The 23,143-nt window shown below is 42.3% G+C and overlaps 1 protein-coding gene across 1 annotated transcript in view; it reads right to left on the bottom strand.

Annotated features, from left to right (window-relative positions):
- Nucleotides 1-534: 534 nt before the first annotated feature.
- Nucleotides 535-23,143, bottom strand: part of Hsdl2 (hydroxysteroid dehydrogenase like 2) — a 35,142-nt gene continuing 12,533 nt past the window's right edge. Inside the window, exons 5-11 of the mRNA NM_001025697.1 lie at nt 21,528-21,631; nt 21,135-21,233; nt 17,131-17,325; nt 12,487-12,558; nt 10,231-10,698; nt 8,624-8,752; nt 535-969 (exon numbers count right to left, since the gene is read on the bottom strand). Coding sequence (NP_001020868.1) covers nt 857-969; nt 8,624-8,752; nt 10,231-10,698; nt 12,487-12,558; nt 17,131-17,325; nt 21,135-21,233; nt 21,528-21,631 — 1,180 coding nt within the window. The 3' untranslated portion in view covers nt 535-856. The remainder of the gene's footprint in view (nt 970-8,623; nt 8,753-10,230; nt 10,699-12,486; nt 12,559-17,130; nt 17,326-21,134; nt 21,234-21,527; nt 21,632-23,143) is intronic.

The raw sequence follows: 23,143 nt of genomic DNA, 5'->3' as shown, positions 1-23,143 counted from the left end.
AAAAAAAAAAAAAGGAAAAGGAAAAAAATTAACTATATTTTTATATGTTAGCACTTGAAAACTCAACATAGCCAGGCACTGTGGCTCACGTCTAGAATAATAGCACTAAGAAAGCTTAGGCAGGAGAACTGTCCTGAATTTAAGGCCAGTCGGCTTAACCCATTTGGAAAAAAAGTGAAAAGCTGAAAATTTTAGGTATGTAGAATAGTATCAATAATATAAAATGCTTATGGTAAGTTAAGCAAAATTTTGCCTGCACGTATTATGCTCCGAAGTCTATAAAACACTGCCGGGCAAAACAAAAGTCCTTTAAAAAAAAAAAAAAGAAAGAAAAGAAAAGCCAGGTTGGGGAGGGGCACACCTTTAATCCCAGCATTCAGGAGGCAGAGGCAGGCAGATCTCTGTGAGTTCGAGGCTATCATGGTCTACAGGGTGAGTTCCAAGCCAGTCAGAGTTACAGAAATTACATTCCCTCACCCAACTCTCACCCACCTGTCTTTGTGAAAATAAAGTAGCTTCATTTTCCATGAGAAGTTTTGTAAACAGCTAATTTTATTCCTTGATACCAATTGGTTGTTCATGATACATACTTTTCTGCAAGAAGGCAATGAATGAAATAAAGGCATAGAGGGGAAATTGGGGAAAAACCACAATGTAGTAGGATGTCACTTAATTAAACTCGTACTTGATTGGCTAGTTGTTTTAGTTACAATTTCAAGTCTTATAGATACAGAATTCTACTTTTTTTCCAGAACAAACATATATGTCCTTAAAGACAGTGGGGGAGACAACAGATTTTTAACTGCTGAGCTTCTTACTTCTAAGGAGAACAGTCAACATTGTTACTTCTTGTCCTTCACAGTCTGGAATTCATGTGGGTCATTAGCTTCTCCAATTTGATTGCTAGGGCTATGTTTCCTTTAATCTTCAACTTTCCTGACATAAATGCCATGGTTGGCTTTAACTTCCCTAAAATGAGAAATGAGACAGAGAGCAACATTAGTGTCCTAAGGAATGAGGCACTTGAAGAACATGCACTCTAGGAAGAATTCCAGAGTTACAGAGATGTCTACACAGCAGGTCACATTACTATCTAGGGACTCTCACTTCCTGACTTGGATGTCAACAATACCCTACAATACAAAAGATAATGGAAGAGACAGTCAGCAGAAGGTAATGGCAAGAACTAAGGATGCTACATTTATACATATGCTGGTCACAGTACTAAAGAAACATAGCAAATACTATGTTATTTAATTTTCCAATCTGTTACAGCTCATTAAACTCTTTAACTGTTTCAAGTTTAAAATGAAGAAATGAAATGGTATAAAAATGTACAAAATATTTACTGAATGATTATTAAGCTGGGCATGATGGCATACATCTTGTAACTGTTGCACTTGGGAGCTGAGTCAGGCAGATAGTAAGTTCAAAGTCAGCCTGAGCTAAACAGTGACACTGTGTCAAGACAAACAACTGAGACCATTCACCTACAGTGGTTAGGAGCTGGGCAGATAGCTCAGGGGTAAAGTACTTGCTGCACAGGTGTTAGGCCTGCAGTGCAAATCCTCTGAGTCCAAGGAAAGCTGGGCACTGTAGTGCACATCTGCAATCCTAGTGTTCCAACTTTGGGATGGGAGGCAGAGACAGGAGAATCCATGAAGCTTGTGGACAGTTAGCATGGCATATACAGTAATGAACAACAAAGATGCCCTGTCTAAAGCTGGACAGTGAGGACTGACACCCAAGGCTGTCCCTGACCTCTACACATGCACAGTGGTACCCGCATGTGTGAACTCATATAAACATGGAAACACACATACACTAAACGTTTTTATGTTTTTTTGTTTTTTTTTTTTCTTTTCTTTTTTTTTCGGAGCTGGGGACCGAACCCAGGGCCTTGTGCTCACTAGGCAAGCGCTCTACCACTGAGCTAAATCCCCAACCCCTTATGTTTAGTATAGTGTGTAGGGATGGAGACATGGCTCAGTGGTTAAGGGTTCTTTTAGAAGATCTGACTTTGTTTCCTAGCATCTATGTCCAGTGGCTCACAACGCCCAGCACCCCAGTTCCAGGGAGTCTGATGCTGCTGGTCTCTGAGGATGCTTGCACACACCGGGACATACCCACATACAGACACACAGACACACAGACAGACATACACACTATTTACAAAATTATTTAAGTATAGTCTATGAACACAAAAGTTCATGTTAGCATTTTCAACCAGAGAAATGTAGACACTACAAATAGAATTATAGCTATGTAATCCCAACACTTGGGAGGCAGAAGCAAGTTGATCTCTGAGTTTAAGGCCAGCCTGGTCTACAGAAAAAGTTCTAGGATGCCAGGGCTATACAGAGAAACCCTATCTCCAAAAATTGAAAGAGGGAGAGAAAAAAAGGAAGAGAAGGAGGGAGGAAAGAAGGAAAGATGGAAGAAAGGAAGGAAGAATTGTAGCAACTAACAAATAATACTGGTCTACAGAGAAAGATACCGTCCCTTCTTGTATTTACTACTAACTCAGTGCCAGTTCAACCTGGAGCAGAAGGTTAATAGGAAAACTGAGGCTCACAGAGGATTCTAACTCAGCCAAAGCCACGCAGCTCATGGATGACAGTGCTTCAGGTATGCCCAACCTTTATGACTTCTAACATTCTGCCAATTTAGACATTGCTCATCTCTCCAATAAGGAACAACATATGTCGGGTACATTAGTGGCCTATCCCACCTCTCAGCTCTGTGACATATGAAATGCAGGTGCAGAAGCAAAAAACCGAAAATATTCCATGCTTTTGGAGGTTAGTAGTAATAATAAATAAATAACAATATTGAGGCTGAAGAGATCGCTCAGCCTAGAGACCTGAGTTCAATATCCAGAATCCATATAAAGGTTAAAGGAGCAAACAGAATCTACAATGTTGTCCTCCGCCTCCACGGAAGTGCCATGGAATGCACACCCACCCACCCCATACACACACCTCACACACACACTTCACCCCCCCCACAGACACAGTATAACATTAACTCAAAATGGATCTAGACTTAAATTATGAAGAAAATTTTAAAGTCTTAACACAGGAGTATTGTGTGTTAAATGGAGATGTCCCCTGTAAGCTCCTATATTTGAACACCTGGTCCCCAGTTTGTGGTGTTGGTTAGGTATGAGGGTACAGAATTGGTCAGATGTGAAACTCACTGGAGGAAGGACACCATTTCAAGATGGCTTTGAGAATTTACAGCCCTGTCCACTCCCAGTCCTCCTTCTCCCCTCTCCCCTCTCCTCTTTCCCCTCTCCTCCCCCTCCCTCTCCCCTCCCCTCTTTCATGTGTAGCTGAGATGTGAGCTCTCAGCTTCTGTGCACCTGCCCCATGCCTTCCCTATGGACACTTCCTCTGAAACCAGAAGGCAAATAAACTCTTTGTTATGTAAGTTGTCTTGGTCATGGCATTTTACCTCATTTATCAACCGAAAAGTAGCTGATACAAGTGGTACAGCTTTAACTCTGTATCCTTGAATTTGGCAGGAAGTCTTAGATACAACATTAAAAGCATAAGCAACAACAAAAAGGTAAATCTATACTCCTATCAAAACTTCTAAAATGTTACTTCAAAATACATCAAGAAAGTGAATAAGGGGCTGGAGAGATGGCCCAGGGGTTAAGAACACTGGCTGCTCTTCCAGAGGTCCTGAGTTCAATTCCCAACATCCACAAGGCAGCTCACAACCATCTGTAATGAGATCTGATGCCCTTTATGTCACGCAGGCATACATGCAGACAGAGCATTTATAGATAGATACATACATACATACATACATACATACTTACATACATACATACATACATACATACATACATGGATGGATGGATGCAGGCGTACATGCAGACAGAGCATGGAAGCATGGATAGATAGAGAGATAGAGATAGAGATAGATAGATAGATAGATAGATAGATAGATAGATAGATAGATACATAGATACATAGATACATAGATAGATACATAGATAGATACATAGATACATAGATAGATACATAGATAGATACATAGATAGGTTAAATAGATGGATGGATGCAGGCGTACATGCAGACAGCATTTATAGATAGATATAGATAGATAGATATAGATAGATGGATGGATAGATAGAATAAATCTTTTTTAAAAAATGAATAAAAAAGAGGTATTTATATATAGTATACCTGGAAATATAAAAATAATTCTTAAAGTTCATGGACAAAACAACTCAATTTAAAGGAGGGAACTAAAGAGATGTCTCAGTGGCTAAGAGCACTTGCTGCTCTTCTAGAAAACTTGAGTTTCCTCCCCAGCATTCTCATGGGGCTCACAGCAGTCTGTAACTCCACTTCAGTTCAGGGGATCTGACACCTTCTTCTGGTCTCCATGGGCACCAGGATGCAAGTGGTGCTCAGACTCACATGCAAACAAGACACCCATATGCATCCTACTAAAGCGTGTACAGAGAAAGACTGAATAAGCATTTCTCTAAGACACTACAGAAATAGGCACCAACAAGCACATTTTTAAAGGTTCAATACCATTAGCAATTTGGGGGAATCTAAACCAAAACTTTAAGATTCTAGTAAGACGGTAATCATTTTTTAAAAACAGCAGAACTATAGAGAAAAAAACTTTCAAAGAAAGTTACTAATCACAATGTAATAATACACACATATGCACGCCTCCTCAGATAAGGTAATCTTACTTTATTTTCTTTCCTTTTTCCTTAAGTGATAGAGACATCACCTTGTTGTCTAGACTGGCCACAAACTTCTAGCTCAAGCAATCAGCCTGCCTCAGCCCCCTAATAAACTGGGAGTGCAGGCATGTGCCATTGAGCCTATCGACAGTTTATTACTTCCTGTTTGCCACACAGTGACCTCTACTGGCCAAAGAGAGGGATTTGTTATCTTAGGTTTTTGTACTTCTGGATAAATAGACATAGAAATGGCTGCGATCTCTAAGAGAGACATCTTAGGCTCCAGGTCTTATCTGTACCCATTCTAAGGAAGGCATTCATAAATACAATGAAAGGGCAAAGGCGGGATGTTCCCAATCTAAACGGCCAGTATAAAATGTGCCTCCCATAACTCGTGACCTGGGGAATCCGTCAGCAAATGCAAGAACACACTCACTCACAGACCGAAGCGGAAAGCCCACAGTCTCAAGCTTGTAAGGAAAGGTTAAAGCAGCCACTGAGCCATGAGTGGTGGTGCCAGCTCTGAGGGGAGACAGGAGGGTTAGTTCATCTTCAGCTATATAGTTTTCTAGGCCAGCTTGGACGACATGAGGTCCTGTATTAAAGTAATGCAAAGGAAGATGCTGGTTCACCAACCCATTGATTAGAAGGTCAGTCAGAGCAGCAGAATAATTAAGAGCAAGCGGGGCCTTCAAGATGGCTCAGCAGGTAAAGACCTTTGCTGTGCAAGCCTGACAATACAAGTCAGATGCCCAGCACTTTTTCTACAAAATTATCCCGACCTCCACCAGTTCACTGTGGCATGTGCATGCCCCCCACACCCCATCACCCAGCTACCTCCCCACACCTGAATAATAAGCTAAGTTTAGAGAATAACTATGGAGACATATAGATTCATATCCTACCTCCAGTATCTAGTCACTCAGTATCTGATCTTGGGATGATTAGTTAATTTATCAGAGTCTTGGTCACCACCTCTATAAAATGACGAAAATGATTTTTTAAGATTCACCTATATCTATTTTATGGGTATGGTTTTTGCTGGCATATATGTCTATGCAGCATGTGCATTTAGTGCCTGCAAAGGCCAGAAAAGGGTTTGTCAAATTCCCTGAACTGGAGTTACAGAAACTTGTTAGCCACAAGGATCTGTCCTCAGAAAGAGCAGCTGGTCCTTTGAACCACTGAGCCGTCTCTCCAGCCCTAGTGAAAAACACTTTTCTCTCAAGCTAAATTCATTCTTAAACCACAGCAATTACACAATAGATATTAGGTATATTTAACTTATTCAGTTTAGACACTGTCAATGACTTCTTGTTTCATTTTGTTTATTGAAACAGGGTCTTAATAGATAGTTCTGAATGACTTCAAACTACATAGAGGCTTGAACTCACAATCTCCCTGCCTTAGCCTCCCAAGTGCTGGGATTATAAGCTTGTGCCACCTTAACCAGCATAATACATTTTTAATTGAAACTGACCTTAATTTTTAAAAAAAATCTACGATTCATTTCTACCAAACATTTAGGCTAGCTGTGGTGTTACACATCATTAATCCCAGTACTTAAGAGGCATTGATATCTGTTAATTCATTTGCCAGCCTGTTCCCCATAGCAAAATCCAGGACAGCCAGGAGTTCATAGAGAGACCCTGTCTCAAAAAACAAAAACAAACAAATATTTACTGATCATTATTAAATGCATAAAAATGCTATTTAATCTCTAATAAGAAAATAGGGTTTTGGTTTGGTTTGGTTTTTCAAGTCAGGGTTTGTCTGTGTAGCCTTGGCTATCCTGGAATTCACTTTATAGACCAAGCTAGCTTCAAACTCTGAAGCCTCCAGAATGGAGTTAAAGGCATGCACTACCACTGCCCAGCTTAAACATAGTTTTTGATACTCCAAACTATTATAAATGACAGGAGGCACAAATTAATTAAAATGTTATAATGTACAGTTTAAAAAGATCATCAAATGATGATATAATTTTGTTTTTATAAACACACACAAATATATAAATATATAAATATATATTTGTGGACATAAATCCATATAAGATGCTAATCCAAATGAATTGATGGTTGTCCTTTCAATAGTGTAGTAAAAAAATAATTTTTATTTGTTTAATTGCTTTTTCTAGTTTTGTTCAATAAACAGGTAATGCTACTGTAGAAGCTGAAGAGGGTAGGGAGATGGTTTGGTGGGTAGGAATGCTCGCTGCACAAGCTTAAGGGCCTGAGCAAAGAGCTGAGTGTCTACACACATGCCTGTAACTCCAGCAGAGTGGGGATCCGAGAAAGGAGGATTGCTGGCCTTGCTAGCTGCCAGCCTAGCCCCAGGATTCAAGAGAGCGCATGTCAGAAGGGACTATGGAAGAGTATGGTAGAGCAGACATCCTCATTTGGCCTCTACATGTGTGTATATGCTTGGGCATTTGCACCTATGTGTGTGTGCATAGAGAGCACACACACATAGAAAACACACCTCATAGAGAGCACACACACAGAGAACACACACGCACAGAAAACACACATGCATAGACAGCACACACACACACAGAACACACACACACAGAACACACATGCACAGAGAACACACAGGTATAGAGAGCACGCACACACACAGAATACACATGCACAGAGAACACACATGCATAGACAGCACACACACAGAGAGCACACACACATAGAGAACACACACACAGAGAACACACATGCAGAGAACACACATGTATAGAGAGCACACACATGCATAGAGAACATAACTCATAGAGAGCACACACACAGAACACACACACAGAGAATACACATGCACAGAGAACATACATGCTTCGAGAACACACACACATTAGAGAACACAATGCATAGAGAACACAAACACACAGAGAACACACATGCATAGAGAGTACACGCAGAGAGTACGCACACATACACATAGAGAACACACACACATAAAGAGCACACAGAGAGCACACAAACACAGAGTAGACACACACACACATACACACACACACACAGAGCACACACATATAGAGAGCGCGCACACACTAGTTCTACTTTAGTCATTGAAACATCATATACAAACTGTACAGTGTACATGAGCATCCCTTATTAGATCTGAAAAAGGGGGTTTTAGAGGGCACACACTATACTTTGATACCATTTAACAAAGATATGAGTGATACTTTATAATTCCTTACATGTGGGGTTGGGGATTTAGCTCAGTGGTAGAGCACTTGCCTAGCAAGCTCAAGGCCCCGGGTTTAGTCCTCAGCTCCGAAAAAAAAAAAAATTCCTTACATGTAAGATTTTTAGGTTAGAATATTATAATGCCTTAGTTGAGAGTATTGTTAACTTTTTAGATTTTGTGTTAACTTACCAATTTGAATAGTATTCTAATAGAAGAAATAGAACAAATCACCCTTAAAATTATTTTGGTATTTTTAGAGCTAACTGGGCAGAACACAAAAATCATGGGAAAGGTTCCCAGGATAGAGATCCCACATAAGCAGGTACTGGGGCACAAGACAGTCCTGTCTCCTTTATGGCATTTGGTGAGTGAGGTGCTGCTGACTTCTAGCCTCCAGTGACCATACTGAAAATACAGTGTGTTCGTTCAGGTAGAGTGAAGCCTACTTAGTAGTCCTTGTGGATTATTGTTTCCAATGTTACATCGTTAGCTTCTCAGTGATGAGAAAAGAAGGATCTACCTCACTTTTCTGTTTGTCAGCTGAGGGAGAGGTGAGGCAGAGGCAGCCTAAGAACAGCCTCTCAAGACCACATGCATTCAGCACAGGGCACTCCCACTGTTGGGAATGTTTCTGAACCTTGATTATCTAGAAAAGGAACAAGTTGAATATCCAAAATTATCCACTTAAAACAAGTGAACTAAGAGAGTTGAAAAACTCACCTGAAAACATTTTGACAAAATCTTCAGTGGCCATACTCATCACTACGTCTGCCCGGTCAGAGGGCTCTCCATGTCCAACCTTCCCGCCTTTACTCTTCAGATCCAGAAACCACGTGCCCCCATCTTCACCTGCACAGACAAATTACGTGGAAACCCACATCGGCATTACTACAGTTACAGTAATCCCCTAGCATGCTGTCCTGGCTAAAATCCTCACGCCCCCATCAGACTCAGCACTTACTATAGGCTAAGCACTGTGCTAGGTTCTGAAGATCATTGAGTAACAAAAGGAAAAGCCAGGTTCTTCTCCAAAGAGGAAACAGAGGTAATGTGGGTGTGTTGATAGAGGGACAGCAAAGCTGGAGCAGTGAAATTCACACAGAAGTGACAGTGCCCAAGCACCTTGGATCCTGCAGAGGGGCTGCAGGGAGGGCTGACAAACCCACTGGTGCACAGCCCTCATCTAGGACCACTGCAAAAGCAAACCCTGGGGAACAAAGGAAACTGGAAGGAGAAAACTCTGTTCAATATAATGGGCTTCAGATAAAAGTAAGTGTGGCTCTGAAAGAAAAAGACAGGGAGCATGGTTTGGGATTACTGTTATGTTCTGTTTTAAAGATGGACTACAGTTGAGAACATTACAATAACCGCTGGAAAGGAGGCTGCATGTGCACAAGTTCAAACCAAGGCACAGTTAGCAGAATAGTTCCTGAGGAGACCAGAGGAGGTACGGCTAGGGCTAGTGTCACTCATGGACTACTTCACTGTCACTGTCTGTCAGGTCCAACTCTACATGTGAGGAAGGGTCTATGTAAAGTTCATCAAGCTTGGGAGGCAATGCCGGGAAAAGCTCCATCCACCTGGGAGGAAGAGGAAGGCCTATGATGACTGATTTATGTCTGATGCAGGAAGCTCAACTTGCAGGTTTCTGAAAGTAATCTGCCATGGAAAATGAGGCAGTAAGCTAACGAAAGGAAGTCTAAGGTGCTGCTCAGACCTATTTGAAGAGGAATCTACCAGTCCGCCTGATGTTACTGCTTTGGTTTTTGTCTAACAAGACTTGGTAGCTTTGCTGCAGCTCTGGGGAAACCAGGCAGTTAGATTAATCCAGAACTAAGCCTTTGACAGATAGGTCACAGCAGAAGCATGGAGGGTTCAGCGAGTTTAGGACAAAAAAAATAAAGAGTGAAGCAACAGACCGTGAATTCAGAAACAAAAAGGAAGAAGGGAAGATTACAATTAGGCAGAGAACAGCATAAAGGAGAACAAAGTTTACATATAACAGAGCTATAGTAGTTCTTAAAACTACCATTAGTGTATATTACTTTTATTATATAGGAAAACACAAAGAGTTGGTTTTGGCTTGGTTTTTTGAGACTGTATCTCTAACACTGAAAGTATATGGTGGGACAATGTAGTCTACAGCTGTTTCCACATAAACAAATCTTTACTTGAAAATATGAATCGATAGTTACTTGCTGTTTTTGAGTATCTATATTCAGTAGTCCTGGATCTAGCTAACTATCTGGGTACCAAAGGCTGGCTTTCTTCCAACAAAAATGCCCTATGTTTTCTAAAAGCTCCAGATGGTGGGACACGGTCCTCACCTGAGAGTTCAAACTGATAGACAGCTTGTGTGGCTCTAACAACTTCATCACTGAGAGAATCCTTAACAATTCTAAATGTCTCTTCTACAGCTCCAAAGTGTGGTTTTGGTGGTAGCACTGACTGCAGCAGTGGCTGTGGCTGTGGCTGTGGCTGTGGCCGCTGCTGTGGCCGCTGCTGTGGCTGCTGCTGTGGCTGCTGCTGTGGCTGTGGCTTCTCCTGCTGCTGTGGCTGCTCCTGCAGCTGTGGCTTCTCCTGCAGCTGTGGCTGCTCCTGCAGCTGTGGCTGCTGCTGTGGCTGCTCCTGCAGCTGTGGCTGCTCCTGCAGCTGTGGCTGCTCCTGCAGCTGTGGCTTCTCCTGCAGCTGTGGCTGCTCCTGCAGCTGTGGCTTCTCCTGCAGTTGTGGCTGCTCCTGCAGCTGTGGCTGCTCCTGCAACTGCAGCTTCTCTTCTTTCACTTCTGGCACAGGGTCTGTAAGGCAATTTGCATAAAGAGCCTTAAAGTTTTGGCAGTATGAGGCCAAATGATTTTAAATGCATTAGGTGGCATCTGAAGCATAAACACAACTGATGGGAAAGGCAGCCAACCATGTCAGTTATGGCTGTGAATGCTGAAAAGCTCTCTCTCCTAAGTAAAAGGTCGGGTTTTAAAATAGGTTACAAACACCCAAACCAAACAAAGTCACTCCTAAACAATAAAATGTTTGCACAAAGTAACTGCAATTGGAGGGATATTAATTACCTTTTTGGATGGCCCATCTGAGTTATAAAACCAAATGAAAAAAAGAAGACGTCATGGTAAAAAAGAGATCTGCAAGACTTGGCTTGAATTAGTAGCCAAATAAATATTACTTTGTCTGTAAGTAAAATATATCCACCTAATCCTTCCCTCACATCATGAACCTAAGTTCTATCTCTAAATCCTATAGAACCATCTCCCAAGGAGTCTCCTACTTCCACATGTGTGCCACACAATGTGCATACCCATGTGTGAGAAGAAAAATTATTCTTATAAGCTTTTTTAAAAGATGTATTTATTTAATGTATGTGAGTACACTGTCACTGTCTTCAGACACACCAGAAGAGGGCATCAGATCCCATTACAGATGGTTGTGAGGCACCATGTGGTTGCTGGGATTTGAACTCAGGACCTCTGGAAGAGCAGTCAATGCTCTTAACCACTGAGCCATCTCTCCAGCTCAGGTGTTATTTTAAATAGATCACAAAGATTAAAATGTAACACAGGCACGTGTGCGTGCACGCACACACACCAATTCAAGACTTCTTGTCTCTGAGTTACAAAAGAAAAAAACAAAAAACGAGGCATGCCCAAAACCTCCTTTGAAATGAATTCCCTGATAACATGGCCAATAGGACCAACTGTGAAGACTGTGCTGGATAGGACACAGTTCCTCCAAATACCAACATAAAATATCTAAAGATGGCTGTCAAGGAAAATATAAAACTTGGGACAGCTACCAAAATAAAACAAAACATCCTTTTTTAGAATTAACTAAGAATTTTACATAATATGTATAAGTTCCAGAATAGTTTAGAGCAGTGGTTCTCAACCTGTTGGTCAAGACCCGAGGGAAGGGGGGAGTCAAACAACCCTTTCACAGGGGTTACATACAGATATCCACATATAGGATATTTACATTCTAATTCATAACTAGCAAAATTACAGTTTTGAGGTAGCAACAAAGTAATTCTATGGTTCGGGGTCACCACAGCATAAGAACTGTGTTAATGAGTCAGCATCAGGAAGCTTGAGAGCCACTAGCTCAGAGGCAGAAGACAATATTGTTATAACATCAACTCTATGTTTTACACGAAACAGTAAGTTTACATTTGTATTTTCTTGTTTAAAATATGATTTACCTAGACATAGTGGTGCCTGTCTTTAATCCCAGCACTTAGAAGGCAGAGACAGGGAGATCTCTGTAAGTCTGAGGTCAGCCAAGGTTACAGTGAAACCTTGTCAATCAATCAATTGATCAATCGATACCATGCTCTAGAATGTTGGTGCTGGAGAGATGACTTAGCAGTTAAGAACACAAGACACTTTCCTAGAGGACCCTGGTCTCCGTCCCCCACATGCCGGCTCCCAACCATCCCTAACTCCGTCCACTTGGGAAGCCAACGCCTCCTTCTGGCTTCTGCGGCACCAGGCACACTTACGGTTCAGAGACAGACATGCAGGCAAAATCCACACACACACAAAAGAAAGAATAAAGTAAAATATGCTCTATATTCTTACCATAGGATTCTTTTTCCTCCATAACTGCATCTGGGTGTTCGTCTAAGAAGAAATCTGGTAACAAGGGGTGACCTGAAAATTAACCCCCAAATAATCAAGTTACAATAATTATACAATAAGGATTTTTAAAATATTTTTATCTTTAAAATAAATTTTAAATAGTTTTAATTTATAAAACTAAAATTATTTTTAAAAATAAATATTTGTATTATATATTATTTTTTATTAATTACTTCTGCATTTACATCTCAAATGATATCTCCTTTTCAGTTAGCCCTCCACACACCCCCATCCCATCCACCCTCTTCCCCCTCCCCCACCCACTCCCACCCTGCCGTGCCAACATCCCCTACACAGGGGCATCAAACCTCCACAGAACCAAGGACCTCCCCTCCCATTGATGTCAGACAAGGCCCATCCTATGCTACATATGCAGCTGGAGCCATGGATCCCTCCCTGTGCACTCCTTGGTCAGTGGTCCAGTCCCTGGGAGCACTGGGTGGTCCAGCCAGCTGACATTGTTCTTCCTATGGGGTTCCAATCCCCCTCCGCTCCTCCAGTCCTTCCGCCAGCTCCCCCACCAAGGTCCCTTGAGCCTTTTAATAAAATTCTTATCTCTTTTAAAAAACCCTTTTGTGTCTATGGGAAGAGCCCCCAGGCAACTAACTGTTAAACTACTTGATCTAATATGTTGGATTAATTTATGTAAATCAGTTATAGCTTCCCTTATGACAGACTTCATCTTAAGATCTAATTTTCTGTTTCATTTTGTTTTCTGACAAAGCCTCGCTAGTTCTACCTAGCCTAGAACTCTCTATACGGATCAGGAAACTAGCAGCAATCTACTTGCCTCTACCTCCCAAGCACGGTATTACAAATCCATAGAACAATGGCCAGATATCTATTTTATATAGGGATATATATATATATATATATATATATATATATATATATATATATATATATGCATGTGTGTCTACATGTATGTGTGGCTGTGCACAGCCCTTTATCTGCGTTTGTAGAGGCCAAAAGATATCAAGTGTCTTCTTCCTAGGGTGTCCACCTACATTGCAGACAGTCTCTCACTGAAGCCTGAGCTCACTGACCCAGCTAGTCACTGTCTCCCTGTCTCCCAGCTCTGGGATTAGAAATATGCAAAACATACTCAGCTTTGTACATTGAGGCTAGACATCCAAACTCAAATCTTTTGATTGCACTGCAAGCATTTTACATGTTCAACCATTCCCCAGAGCCCTGAAGGTCTGCTCTGCTCTGCTCTGCTCTGCTCTGCTCTGCTCTGCTCTGCTCTGCTCTTCTCTTCTCTTCTCTTCTCTTCTCTTCTCTTCTCTTCTCTTCTCTTCTCCTCTCTTCTCCTCTCTTCTCCTCTCCTGTCCCCTCCCTTCCTTTCCTTTCCTCTCCTCTCCTGTCCCCTCCCTTCCCCTCCCCTCCCCTCCCCTCCCCTCTTCTCCCGCTCCCTGTCCCTCTCCCTGTCCCTCCCCTCTCCCCTCTCTACTCTCTGTTTTATGAAACATAATCTCTCACTGTGTAGGCCAGGCTGGCCTTGAACTCACCCACTGCCTCCTGAGTGCTGGAAGTAAAGACATGTACCACCATCCTGGCTGGAGATCTGATTTGTACAAACTAAATTGTCTCCTCTTTTCCACTGTCCACTCAATTCATCAACCCATTAATTAAGGGGGGTGTTTATTATTTTCTAAGCACCATCTGATGAAGAGGCTGCTTTTCTCCACTCCTAATTTTTACAACCTTTGTCAAAAATTAGGTAACTGCAGCCATGTGGACTCATCCTGGGATCCTCAATTCTAGTCTCCTGGCCCACATGTCAGCTGCTTCACCAGAACCATGATATCCTTGTCACTACTGTTCTGCAGCAGAGTTGGAGGTCAGGTGTGTAATGCCTCCAGCACTGTTCTGCTATTTGGGGTCTTTGTGCTTCCCTATGAATTTTGGTGCTGTACAGAGTGATGGGGAAAGGGTGTGGGCAAGAACACCAAGAACAAACTGTATGAAAACACCATATTTAAGTCATTACTTTATATGCCACTGTAATTATTGTTGTTGATGCTATTGTTATTGTTTGATTTTTTGAGATAGGGTCATTCTACATAGCCCTGGCTATCTTTGAATTCACTATGCAGAACAGGCTGGTCTCAAGCTCACAGAGATCTGCCTGCCTCTGCCTCCTGAGTGCTAGGATTAAAGGCATGTGCTATACGATTATTTTTAAAACTACCTGTCATGTTGCTCATTGGCCTTCTAGCTAAGACTGACCATAAACAAAACGAGTAAGAGCTGTTATTTATAGTCCCAGGAGCCTGAGTTTACCATCCGTATGACCCTGTCGTCCTACAGCCCTCCAACATGCTTAAGACTAGCTTCTCTCTTGACCCTGACAGCAGGGCTCTTGCTTCTCAGCATCCATGTCTTCGGGTCTTTTCTCCATTTCTCTGTCTGCCATCATGAGAACTAAGCAAAGCTATTTTCTTTCATTGGGCCTTTTTTCAGCTAACAGTTGTGGTTAGAAAGTAAGTTAACTATCAAAATATTATCTTAATATTAACTGACATCTATATGGCGCATGCATGAAAGAACTGAGGGTCAGAGAGCTTTCAGAACTATAGGTTTCTCCTCCCTGACCTAGGGAAAGAGTAAGCTCATCTTTGTTATATCTCCAAATCACAGCACCTCATTATGGTTAGTTCTTGGCAGGATTTTGTGGGGAGGAGACAGGATCTTGCTATACAGCTGAAGCTGGTCTCAAACTTGCGTTCCTTCTGTTTCTACTCCAAGTGCTAAGATTGCCAGCCACAAATTTAAAAATCTATACATAATAACATCACATCTCAAAACCTAAAGTGACCCAGGTCTGGTGCGACACACCCGCAGCGCAGAGCTAAGGAGCATAGACAGGAGGATCATGAGTTCACCAACCTGAATACACAGTGAGACCCTGACTCAGAAAGCCAAGAGCTGGAAATACACTTAAGGGCAAGAGTGTGTGTTTGCTAGCATGTGCAAGGCCAGAGGTGAACCCAGAACACCCACCACTGACACGAAAGCCCCAGAGGGATTCTTACCATGCTCCAAATCTGGGGATCCTGAGTGTGTCTCATTTGGGTTCTCCCACACATCCATCTACCCACAGGCAGAGAACTAAAGCAGCTATAAACTTGTTTTACTACTTGCAAATATTAACTGTTGAATATTGCATGTGCCAGGTACTCTGCCAAGAACATTTTTGCACATAGTTCTGAAATCCCATATAGAAAAAATTGTTTTCTTATTTTAATAATAAAGAAATTGAGACTCAGAGAAAGCAGGTGGCACACTAAACCCCACTGAGCTGGTGAGGAGGAGAGTTGCATTCTCAATCTGAGCTGACCTGCCAAGTGTTTTCTACATTTATTTTAAAAATTTTTAATCCTTTTTTTTTTTTTCAGAGAGGGTCTTACTATGTAGCCAGGCTGACCTTAAACTCACAGAGATCTGCCCAACTCTGTCTCCTGAGTGCTGGAATTAAAGGCAGGTTCCACCACACCCAGCTAGATTTATTTTCAGTGTGTATGTGTGTGTGTGTGTGTGTGTGTGTGTGTGTGTGTGTGTGTGTGTGTGTATGGGTGGTGGTCTGTACATGTATGTGAGAGCCCACAGAGTGCAGAAAAAGATATAGGATCCCTGAGTAGCTGGGAGTGTAGTGAAGACCACTGCAACCTGTTTAGTATAAATATATTTCACATAAAGAAAAAACCCATTATCATAGTCATCTATAATTTTGAAGGAAATTATTTTTAAACAGTGGACGTTGGAGAGTTCTAGAAGTTCTCAAATCAGACCACTATGTTTAAGAAGGAGCTGTTCATCCATCTTTATAGTCTAAGATAGTGCTCTTAAAAAACAAACATTTTAGCTGGGCGGTGGTAGCATACACCTTTAGTCCTAAAACTCAGGAGGGAGAGGCAGGTAGATTTCTGTGAGTTCCAGCAAGGCCTGGTCTACAGAGTGAGTTCCAGGACAGACGGCCAGGGCTACAGAGAGACCCTAATCTTGAAAAACCAAACAAACAAAAAGGGAGCTGGAGAGGTGTCTGTGTTTAAGAGCACTGGCTGCTCTTCCAGTCTTCCAGAGGTCCTGAGTTCAAATCCCAGCAACCACACAGTGGCTTACAACCACTATTGGGATCGGATGCCCTCTTCTGTCTGATCCCATATTTTGTCATGCAAGTACACATGCAAATAGAGCATTCCTATACATACATAAATAAATGTTTAAAAAGATTTTATTAATTTTTTTAAAAAAAGAATAATCTACTCCTGTATCATCTGTCATACATCTGAATAAAGTCCTCACTCTGACTTCTAAGACTGACTTTTAGACATTTGGTTTTCTACTTTGGAAGTGGATAATAACTGAAACAACCTTCTACATCATCATCATGTCATTTTCAAAGCCCTAATCCCACTTCTGTTAGTTCCCTATCTCTTAAGGTGAGGTTTTCTCTATGATGAAAAACTGCTTGTAAAAGAATATAGTCGTTTTATAATTGCACAAACACACACAAAACAGGTATGTTCACTGTATAAAATATGGAAAAACATTAATACTTTCAACTAGTATAAGTATTACCTGGTGTAATTGCATAGATATCAAAATCCTTTATTCCTTCTTCTTTTAAGATATTTTCATCAATAATAAAGTTGCCAGTAAAACTTTTTGGCCTTTTGAAAATGGAATACGCAGCATCCGCAATGATGTCAACTTTTCTACATTGGCTTTCAACACCAGCTCCTCCCAGCATATCCATAGCAGCAGTGTGTATGGCTGTGGAGAAAACATGTACACACACAACTCCATAGGACATGGAAATAACAAGCCAGTACCATGGGTCAAAATTACTAAGGGGATGAAAAGGAAAGTAAGGTCGGGGAACTAAATGTTCTATAGACCGAACAAGGATGGGGAGGGCGACAGAAACAAACACAGCCCTTCCTCCATACAGAACTGGGAGACAACAAGCAGACTCTTTGCTACTCGACAGACCACACATGCAGAAGTCCTTCGTGAGCCGCACAGCAAACATGCTTTGATTTCTGCTGCGGAATGGTCAGAATTCGTACAGCAATCTTGCAAGTTGAAAAGCCGGTTACGGCTAACAAAAAGCACTGAGGTGAAAGGTTAGTGAGTGGAATTTCAGCCATTATCAAATCAGCAGCCGACAGTCTCATCCCTGCATGCGTAAATCTGCTCCAAAGCGGACTTTCCTACTGGTCTAGACCAGACAAGAGTGAAGAGGCAGTCGCTCCCTTTACTCAGCAGAAACTATGAAAAGATCCTATATGGGGGCAGAAAATAAGGCTCCTTGTCCCTTCTCAGTCTGTGTTGAATTCATCAGAGTCAAAGTACTAAACCCTGAAGGGCACAGCTGCCAGGGTGCAGAAGCGACCCTCAGTCCAGCCAAGGCAAGCAGGCTGCTCTTGCTCTGACTTACTGTTACCAAGGATCCATGCTACTAATTAGGATGAATCTCCTTTTCCTTGAAAGGCAGTGGCAGAGGGAGCTTGCTCCTGATGTACATAGTCTTTATTCAGGAGGAAATGTTTTTAAAAACAGATATCTCGAAGCTGCCAGTCAATCCTGGCACTTGAGGGGCAGAGGCAGGTGGAGCTCTGTGAATTCAAAGCCAGTCTGGTCTACAGACAATTCAGGGCTGCCAGCCAGGGTTATTACACAAAGGAACCCTGTCTCAAAAAACCCAAAAACAAAAAACAAAACTAACAAACCAAAACAGAACCAGACACCACCCCACCACCCCGCCCCACCCCACCCCTGCCTTGAGCTCCGCTACCCTCCAGAGTCTACTTTAATTTTCTCTCAGGAAGAATGCGGCAGTCTAGCTCCTGTTCCCACCTCCTCTCTCTCTAATCACCCACGTGTCATTCAATGTCCGACATAAACAAGGAATGGCTTCATCACTCCTGTTTCCCCCTCTGCTTATTATCACTCTCTTCTTTTTAAAGGCGTTCCAAAAGCTCTCTACTGAATATAGTTTGCAATTCCAGCCTCCAGGCTACGAAGGAACTCTAGACTACCTGCCTAGCATATGTGAAGCCTGTGTTCCAACCTCTGCACACGAGTGAGAACAAAATCTGGTTGGTTAAGCTGGCAAATTAGACTGCAGCCTGAGTTCTCATGCCCGTGCCCCCTACCCAACATTCCAGTGAGCCTGAAGCTCAGGTACTGGAGAAGCCCAGGTACAGTGGGAAACGACAGCCAAGGCCTATCAAATCCACCCCCAGTCTCCTATGTCCACCACACACAGGTTTCCTGCACTGCATGTCATTGCCTGTTGTTCCTGCTGTCCATGAACAACGAGCCCAGTTTTCTCCCTGCTAACCCCAGCCTCCTCTGGAGATCACATTTCAATTTCTATCTCCATTTGAAACTTGTTCTTAACTCTTTAACATGGGCTACATGGCCCTCCTGCTGTGTTTCAGAAGCACTCTGTATGTAATTCCTCGTTCCATGCATCACAAGGAATTCAACTGTGAATTCAATATTATCAAGTCTCGGGCCTAATAATAACCACTGGCTCTGAAGTGTCAGGTAAAACACCTAAAACAAATTCCTCAGAGCAAAAGCAAGGCCTCAGCAAATCCTGCCAATCCTGATAATCTCCTCAACCCTTCTTGTCAAAGTCTACCTATTACATAAGCTCGTGCAGAATGTCTAGTTTAGAGCTAGCAGAAGGCAGGCACACTATACACTCAATCACCACTTACTATTTATCAATATGCACTGGAATCTGGGACTAAAGAGATGGCTCAGTGGTAAGAGCCCTGGCTGCTCTTCCAGAGGTCCTGAGTTCAATTCCTAGCACCAGAGGGCAGCTGATAAATGCCTATTGCTGTAATCTCGTGGGATCCTACGCCTCTAGTACAGATGTACATGTAGACAAAACACCCACATACACAAAATATGTAAATAAATCTTTAAAAACATATTCACTGAAACCTACAATAAGACTGACTCAGAAGACACCTGAAACTGGAAGGTTTTCATTCCAGTAAGGAAGACACAAGACAACCTTACTTACACACTACGCACTGCATGGTGAATGTTGTACATGACATGAGGAGATGGGCAGATTATGGAAACAATGGTGAGTCCTCATCTTGTATGAGCTAGTAGTGACACGACACAACTGATCGTCTGCTCCCACTACATTTCCTGGAAGTGGCCTGCCTGCCTTCCAGACTTCAATCCAAACCACATATTGTAATGACAATAGCCCTATCACTACTTCTCAGATGTCAGCTAATCTCGAGATTTGTTTTATCATTCATGGCTGATAATCCGCCAGAGCTTACAGCTAACCTCAGACTCATGAGTTCAGTTGCCTACCAGCAGTCTCTACCTAGACGCTCCAACAGTCAAGTTCTAATCTTGCTCATCTAAAGCTGTCTTCATCTCAGTCAAGTAACCCACTGCTCTGGTTACTCCAGTCTTGCAGTCATCATGGACGTCATCTTGTCTCCTATCACATCCAATCCACCAGTAGATCCTGCTGGTGCTACCTCAGGATTACCTCAGCACCAGACCTCTCCCCACCTTTACTGCCACTGTCCTGGTCATGGCCACCAGCATCAGTAACTGTTATTTCAGTCACCTCTAAGTGGTTTTTCCTTTTGCTTCTTCAGAATCTAGGTTTAACACTCATTTCACTCAGTAAAGTCCCGTGTCTGGCCCCCATTTCCTCACTGACACCAGCACATCATTTCCTGCTCTGGCTTCCTTCCGTACGCTGCATTCTCCCTGCTCTTGGATCCTGACACCAGGCATTTCCACCCACAGGATCTTTCATCAGGCCGCAGCCTTGAACACTTTCCTCTCAGCAGCAAGGCTGCTCCAACCACTTCCAAATCTATGCTCAAAAGCCACATTCTCCAAAAGGTGAAACCTTCCTACCCTGCTGGAAGTTATCCCAGCCTCAGAGATGGAGGCAGGTGGATCTCTGTGACTTTGAAGCCAGCCTGATCTACAGTGTGCTCTATGAAAGCCAGAGCTACATAATAAAGAGTCTGTCTAAAACAGAAACAAACAAACAAGCAAACAAACATTAAAAGCTTTTTCTCTCCAGGGTTAGAGATATCATATTTTCCTAATTCCACTTTGTTTATACAAGCATTGTTACCTTCTGGCGTACTATTGAACTATGCTCAAATGGTCATTCTGTGGCTGGGACTACAGGTGTGTCATATGCCCACCCACAACTACCATTTCTTTAATAAGCCTTTCCACCTAAAGATCCATCAGAACTTGCTGGAAACACTTCTGTTGGTTTTCATGAGACTCTGCATATGTTCTAGTGTGATGTTCCCATCATGCATGCTGCCAAGCAGTCAGCCACTAGTCCAAGTAAAGGCGGGGAGACAGCAAGGCTGCTACGGTGCACAGTAAACAGTTGGCCTTGTTTCCCAAAACTCAGGTGGCCTGAGATGCTTCACAAGAGTCAGTGATGAGGCTGGGGACGAGCTCACTGACAGAGAGCTCACCTCACATGACTAAGACACTGGGTTTGAGCAAGGCACGGAGGAGGGATGCAAATCCAGTTAAGTGATTTAAGTACAAACCTGTTCTAGGCCATAAGGCATTGACTGCAATTTCACCTCTAAATTCTTCTGCCATTCCAAGCACACACATAGACATGCCGTATTTGGCAATGGTGTACGCTAAAAGAAACAACAATAATACTTTAGTTGAGAAACTAATTTTTGAGTAGAAACAATCAATTTTCTGTTTTTGTTTTTGCCCTGATAAATTTTTTTCTATTCACTTTACATCCTGCCCATGGCCCCCCTCCGAGTCAGCCCCTCCCACAATCCTTCCCCTATCCCTTTCTCCTCTGAGAGCATGCCCCCCACTAGTTATCCCCCCACCCTGGTACATTAAGTCTCTGCAGGGCAGGGCAGGGCGCATCCTCTCCCACTGAGGTCAGACGAAACTCCCCCTTGGCTAACACTTACCGCAGTGCTGTTTGAACCACATGGGATTCAGGTTCAAGGGTGGGCTGAGATTGAGAATGTGAGCTACTTTGCTCTTTTTTAAAAAGGGAATACATGCTTTGGATCTGAAAATGAGAAAGCACAAGTTAATTCAGTAGCTTATGTTTCAGAGGACTTCTGCAGAGAAACTGAACTCGCTCCGTGGTCTGTCTGGTATAACTTGTTTGTGGAGTTCTTTGTTTTCTAGAAAGTATATAATGAAAGGAACTGACTTTTATGCTTTGAATCCTGCTTCGTGTCCTGAGCCCATGAGCTGCTTGATGGAAAAAATCCAATGTTCTATATTAGCTTTAAGTTCAACTGAGGAGATCTTCAACCATAACTGTCCCAAATTCTCCCACCTCAACACACACTCAATTTCCAGAAGCAGTTAATATACTTGTGAGGCAGTCATAGGTTCAGATCCTGCTTCTGCCCTGTTATATGTCACAGCCTTCTAGTTCTCAGAATTGTTACTGTGAAATGGGTAATACCCACTACCTCTAGGACTGATCCAAGGATCTAAGAGATGATTCAGACAGTGCATAGGATGCACATGAAATAAAAAGTTGCTACGGGCACCATAGCATATGCTAGTTATTCTACCAGTACAAAGTGCAATCAACATGCCTTTGGTATGTAATGTAGAGGAGCCTGTCTGACATGAAACAACCGTGCTCAGCAGGCCAGAGATACGCGCTCCTCGGAGCGTGGTCTCCTGGAGACACTTGGCCACTTCCTGCTCGACTTTCTGCCTAGCTGATTGGAATAGGTATGACCGGGAGTTACATACTGGCTCTTTTGTTTCTTTCTCTACTAACAGGAACATGGAGACCCTATTTGGTCTTTATGGACCATGCCTCTTTTGAAAGCACTAGCAAAAATTAAGTAGAAACAGAATGAAACTCTAAAAGTTGTGATCAATAACTTACAACAGGAAGAATTAACTGTGGAAAATCCAGACCTCCTAGATTGTGAAAGAATTAAGGCTATTAGAGGGGAAAGTCCCGTCAATTAAAATCCAAACATTTAGGAATTCCTATCAAGTAGTTACATGGAAGAAAACATTATTTAATTAGAGGAAGGTGGTGGGCCCCTCCTTTAGGTAAAGACAGCATGAGTGGATACAGGACCACTGCAGAGCCATTGCCCTACACAGGGACATACGATGAAAAAGGTGATAGATGGGTTAATATTGATGGAAACAGAGTATTATATTATTCTTTAAATTTTATAGAACACTTGGCCAGATCACGTCCCTGTGCTTGCCTATTATCAAAAGGAACTATCCTATCTTTAAAAAGACAATTACATAAATTTTGGCTAAGAAAGAATAAAAGACTAAAGATTCCTTACAGCCGGCTGTCCTGTTGTTATCCGAGAGATGATATTTAGAGATTGAGGTAAATGAGGTGTATGACCACTGTCTGGCACCAGTCTGATTCTCAGGAAAATTTATTTCCTGTCTTGCTTTCTGTTCTGTACTTCATGTAAACTGTTAAACTTTTTCTTGGTTATTGTTTGAGTGTACCCTGGCAAGGGACCAAAAAATTAGCTCCTGTTCAAGCATTGTATATAACCACAAAGCAGATTTCAGT

Source organism: Rattus norvegicus, chromosome 5 (genome assembly GCF_021556685.1).
Source record: "Rattus norvegicus strain SHRSP/BbbUtx chromosome 5, alternate assembly SHRSP_T2T, whole genome shotgun sequence".
NCBI lineage: Eukaryota > Metazoa > Chordata > Mammalia > Rodentia > Muridae > Rattus > Rattus norvegicus.
This window is presented reverse-complemented; position numbering and strand designations above follow the sequence as displayed.